At 51.7% G+C, this 5,674-nt stretch overlaps 1 protein-coding gene across 1 annotated transcript in view; it reads right to left on the bottom strand.

Moving 5' to 3' along the window:
- The window catches only part of PUM1 (pumilio RNA binding family member 1), a 73,179-nt gene that overhangs the window by 43,242 nt on the left and 24,263 nt on the right, over window positions 1-5,674 (bottom strand). Inside the window, exons 4-6 of the mRNA XM_017743731.1 lie at window positions 3,946-4,124; window positions 1,805-1,971; window positions 637-907 (exon numbers count right to left, since the gene is read on the bottom strand). Of these exons, the coding sequence (XP_017599220.1) occupies window positions 637-907; window positions 1,805-1,971; window positions 3,946-4,124 (617 nt within the window). The remainder of the gene's footprint in view (window positions 1-636; window positions 908-1,804; window positions 1,972-3,945; window positions 4,125-5,674) is intronic.

Raw genomic sequence — 5,674 nt, 5'->3', positions numbered from 1 at the left:
CTCTGGGCTTGTGTGGGAGAAAGGAAAAACAAACCTAAAGCAGGCTCAGATAAAGGTTTGTAGTGGTGGACTCTGCCCTCAGGGTTTAAACCAGGCTCAGGCAGGAGAGGGTTTGAACTCGTAATTGCCTCAGGCTGCTCTGGTCGTGGCAGCAGAGCCCAGTGTGGGACCCAGTAAAACCCAACAGGGGGCTCAGCCCAGCCCAACGTGGGGCTCAGCAAAGCCCAGCTCAGCGCAGGGCTCAGCCCAGCCCAACGTGGGGCTCAGCAGGGCCAAATGTGAGGCTCAGCAAAACCCAATGCAGGGCTCACACCCGGGCTGAGCACTTCCTGGACCTCTCAGCCACTTTCAGGGCTCCAGGGTGGGTGGTGTTTGGGTTTTTTGACACTTTTTACTACTTTAAAGCTCTTTTTCAATGACACCCAGGATCACTCGAGAGGGCAGTGCTGTGGGAATTGCTGCCATGGGAAGCAGATCCCCTGCTCCAATCTCCTCTGAGGACCCACACAGCACGAAGACGATGAAAACGCTTCAAATCTTCCTCCACCCCTTCTCCCAGGACAGGATCCCGAGCTCATCCCATCCCACGTGGATTCCTTTGGAGCCACAGAGGTGGGTCAGGGATCAGCTCCTCACCTGCTGCTGGGAATTGTAGTCGAAGAGCCCCACGGTGGCCGCAGCCGAGTCCACGGGGACCTGAGTGCCGGAATAATCGAACTGCAGCGGCTCCATGCCCACGTGCTCCATGGCATCCAGGGGCACGCTCTGAGACTCCATGTTGGAGAAGTCCTCCACGGGCTTGGCCCCGTTGGTGCTGGCCAGCTGGGCCAGGCCCTCGGAGCCGTTCTGGTTGGGGCCCAGCAGATCCACCTCGCTGGCGGAGTTCTGGCAGTTCCCGGGCGTGCGGCTGCGCGGGGAGGGAAAACCACGTCAGGAAGCAGCACCAGGAACGCTCCAGCCCACCCCCAGACCCACCAGAACTGCCTGGAGGGGGGGTAAAAGAGGGGCAAAGAAATAAAGAGATGGTCTGAACTATCTCCCTGAGTTAATTCTAGGGAGAAATGGATGTGTTTAAAAAAATAAACAAAAAGTAAAACCAGGAACGCTCCAGCCCAGCATCACAGCAGCGCCACACACCCAGACCCAGCAGCACTGCCTGGAGGTGGTGCAACAAAAGAGAGAAAAATAATGAGAGGGTCTGAAAGAGTTCCCTGAGTTAATTCTAAGGAGAAATTGATGTATTTTAAAAAGTTCAAAATAAATAAAACCAGGAATGCTCCAGCCCAGCATCAGGCTCACCAGAACGGCCTGGAGGTGTTGGAGTAGAGTGGGGTAAGTAAAAAAGATGGTCTGAAATAGTTCCCCGAGTTAATTCTAGGGAGAAATGGATGTATTTAAAAAATATGAACAAAAAGTAAAACCAGGAACGCTCCAGCCCAGCATCAGAGCAGCGCCACACACCCAGACCCAGCAGCACTGCCTGGAGGTGGTGCCATAAAGGAGAAGCTCCCTCAGCCTGCCCTGGCCATGGAGAGGCTCCAGTGACTCCAGGGGAGCCCAGCTGTCCTGGCAATGGGATGCCTGAGCACCTTCCCTTGGCAAGTGCTGGGTAATTCCTGCTTTGCTTCCATGCACAGTTTTCCCTTCCCCATGAAAATGTTTCCACCTCAACCCACGAGTTCTCACTTTTCCCCCTCAGATTCTCCCCCACCATGGCACTGCAGGGGAGGGAGTGAGAGCCTGGGGGGGGCTGAGGTTAGACCCCAATGCTGATTAATTATTAACTGATTAATTATGAACATACCTGAAGTCTTTGACGTCGGCGTCGATCCCATTCTGAACAGGCAAACCATTGGATTTATCCATCACATCCCCCTCCTCCTTCAGATCTCCCAATTTATCTCCATCAAACGTGCCCTTGTTTTTCTTATCCCCTTTGTCATTCTCGTCACTCTCTGCATCCCTTGGCCCCTGGGCAAAAGAGACATTGTTTTAATAAGCTGAGTTTTCAGATCAATTTTCCCGTTACCCCGAGATGGTAACAAATCAAAGACACACGTCACAACAAAAGAAGTCACTTGCAAACATTAATTCCTACCAAAAAGTAGGTAAAAATGCAAAATATTCAATAATAATCAAAGAAATAAGGGAATTCGTTCTCACTCTTCCAAGAGGGCTTTCATCTATTCAGGTTTCCTCCATTTAGTAACTCAAGGTTTGTTTTTATAGGCTCTAAAAATCCCACCCCAAAATAATTTTAAAGAATTCTCTTTCTAGATGGGACTTAAGCACTTCCAAATCAACACCAGCAAATGCTGCAGGGGCATAAACTGAATTAGAGCCTCTCTGAAGTGCCTGGCTCAGTGTCAGAGACAGCTCTTGACTGGACAAGTGTTTGAAAATCACCTCAGTTTTGGGGGCATCAACAGTGAATTCCAAAACTTCACAGCTCATTTAAAACCACTCAAATAAATCATGCCTCAGTCACTGGCTCCTGTAATCCTGGAGCGAATTTCTTTGGGAGAAAAGGGGGGGGGAAAAAAAAGGAGGAAGAAAAGGATTTCTGTTGTGTGGAGCATTTCATGAGTGGCGCTACAGCTGCAGCGTTCCTGCCCTTCATGTCTGCGTTTTATTTCACTTGGGAGGAGAATAAAGGGCCATGATGCCTGGGGCAGTGTTTTGAACAACAAAAGGGAGAGGAAAAACAACATAATTTATGATAAAAACCAGCAAGGGGCATATAAACATATTTATCAGAGGCAGCTTTGGTGCTGTCACAGGGACAGACACCCAAACCCTGCCCTCCTCCCTGCTGGAGGCAGAAGTGCTCTGCACACAACGTTTGTGCCTCTGGCACCAAACCCTTTTCCCACTCTCTCTAACTGGAGGGAGGGATTTTTCCCCCTCATATTTAGAGAAAACAGAACTGTTCTGAAAGCAAAAATCTTTTGATGCTGCTTCTGAAAGAGAATAGAATTGTGCTTCCTGAACATTACCTGGGAATGCCACCTGTAAATGCAGATTTGGAGCGACACTCCCCCAAGCAACGGGGTCTGTTCAGCAGTGACAGCGGGGTCACCACTGTCACCCTGACTGTGCTGAGGAGCAAATCCCTCCCTGACCCCCAACGTGGATAAATGGGCTCCTTGCCCTGAGCGCTCACATCCCAAAAATCCTCTCTGCTCGGCTCAGGGCTCCCCCAGGTTCTCAGGCACCGCCTAATGAGGGCCAGCAATCCCAGGAGGGACGAGGGAAGCTGCAAAGCAGCTCCCTGGAGAGCATCCAAAGGATGGTTTTCCACCACTTCTGGAGCCCTTTTCCCTGCTACAGGGCTGGGCTCGATGCCACCTCTCCCCACAGTCTGAAATTCGAGGCTGTGCTCCTTCCCCACCCCACAAAACACGTGGGAAACGACCTGTGTGGAAAGCAATGCCAGCTGTAAAACACATCCATCCAGCAAGCAGCAATGCCAGGGAAGGGGGTGTGAGAGCAATACATTTATTGGAGGGGGGGGGTTATCCCAAAAAAATAGCGTAAGGAAAAGCCACAGGACAAGGATAACCACTGTGCCATGACAGCTCTCATCAGGTGAGGAGCGGGTCTGGAGCTGTGTCCCGCTTCTGGCACCATCCCACGGAGTTTTTGTTCTGAGGCAGCACCAAGGCAGCCAAGGCTCAGGGGAGGTGTTTGTGCAACCTTCTCCAAGGATTAGCCTGGATGGGGTGTTACTGCCGGGGGGCTTATCCAGGGAATCAGACAATGCCAGCACCTTCCCATCTCCCATCCTCCAAGTCAAGGCCAAAACCTGCCCTGCTTGGGGGAAGAGCTACACCGAGAGCAAAGCAAGAAAGCTCTGCCTTAGGAATGATCAACAAACGAACAAACCGAGCAGCAAAGGGAGAAAAGGACAGCAGGGGAACAGAAATGTGGGGATCAGGCACTTACAAATCCTCCTTTCCTTAGGCAGGAATCTCCAGGAGATGAGCTCAGCACATACTCCACCATGCTAACTCCGAGTCCTCCGCTCTCTGACCGTGGTGACAGCACCGAGTTGACTTCGCTGTTCACATGGAAGCCCTGCCCAGGTCTTCTCTGAACCATAATTGGCTGGGAAACAGAGTGATCTGGAACAGAAACATGGAAATTCTCACAAGCAGATCCAACTATTCAAAGGAGGGAAATTAAATCATTCAATATGTACTCCCCAGGGGCTTGCTTGCACGAAAAAGTGCCAACTTTGTCACTCTGGTGATGTCCATTAGTAAAACCAGGATGGCTTTCTCATTTTTTAAATACTACAATGTGCAAATTTACAAGTGAGAGCTATGTTTAAAATCTAAAATCATGGAATTTCAGAAATTTAAGACTAATTAAAGGTTGCAATTAAAAAAACCAAGGTTTTAGTTTTTAGTTTTAGTAAAACTCTTGCATTAGTACAGTGATAAACAAGTTTTGGGTTGTCATCTAAAACATGATCCTATGGCCTCTCCCTGCGTCCTCTGTCCCATCAGTTGTTGTGCTCATGTCATGATCAGAGAGTTGTTTTGGCTGCTCTTTCCTCAGGAAAAGGTTTCTGAGGAGTTCATTTCTTCCTCCTCATCCCCCAGTCCTCCTGCACCAGCCCCAGCCCTCTGCCATCCCTGAGGCTGCGAGGTCCAACCAGGACAGACTCGGGAGTCTCCAAATCCTTCTGGGCCCTGCAAAAACCCCTGGCTGGGCAGGAGGGAGTGACCCCAAGGAGGGAAGGGAAGGAATTCTCTGCTCCTGACAACAGCCAGGGAGTCAAAAATAACAGGCAGCAGGTCTGGGAATTGCCAGGGGATGGTGGGACACGGAAGGGACATCAATATCCAAGGATACTGACACTGGAGCTTCCTCACAAAGCCGGCGAAAGTAATTCCCTTCCCTGGCTAAACTTCCCTCCTTTCCCACCAGTGTGGCCACAGAGGGACGTGGACTGGGGGGATTTTGGGGGGAAACAGCTTCCAAAACCAGGGAAAAGGCAGGTTTACCGCAGCACTGCTGCCCAGCTCCGTGTCCCCGGGAGGGAAGGAAGGGCAGGCCTGCAGCTTGGAGCTGGGCTGGCTGTAAAGGTTCTAAAGCCACAGCTTCGAGACAGAGGAAAACCCCAAACCCGCGTGGGAGGCCTGCAGGGCATCCTGTGGGCACGGACGGAGCCGAGGCACGACCCAGGCTCCACCATCCCACGGAGGCCGGGTGGGCGCTGCGGGGATTTTGGGGAGCAGAGACCTCGGGTGCTGCTCCCTTCTTTTGGGTGAGCCAAGGGAAACTTCCCAGACACTCAGGGCCACTGTGAGCGGTGGGATTAGCGGGAATCAGCAAAGGGAGGGCTGGGAAGGGCTGGGACTCCTGGAGATGTGGGATGAGCCTGGCCGGGGGTGTCACCGCGAGGAGAAAGTCCCACCCTCAGCTGTTCCCAAAGCCTGGCTCAGCCTTAATCCCCCTCAGCTCCAGGCTGGACTAACAAAGCCAGGCACAAGGTGCTCCTGAGGGCTGGGACAGGCCAGGAGCTCCCCAAAATCCCCCCAGGGCCCAGACTGACCCAGCCAGGCACATTTGGAGAAGCTCTGTCCCCTTTCCATGGCCATTTTTCAATGGGAGTAATAAAAAAAGGCCTTATCACTGTCTCAAAGACTTCAATTTAAAAATGGGT

This window comes from Corvus brachyrhynchos, unplaced genomic scaffold, assembly GCF_000691975.1.
Source record: "Corvus brachyrhynchos isolate BGI_N302 unplaced genomic scaffold, ASM69197v1 scaffold580, whole genome shotgun sequence".
Taxonomy (NCBI): domain Eukaryota; kingdom Metazoa; phylum Chordata; class Aves; order Passeriformes; family Corvidae; genus Corvus; species Corvus brachyrhynchos.
This window is presented reverse-complemented; position numbering and strand designations above follow the sequence as displayed.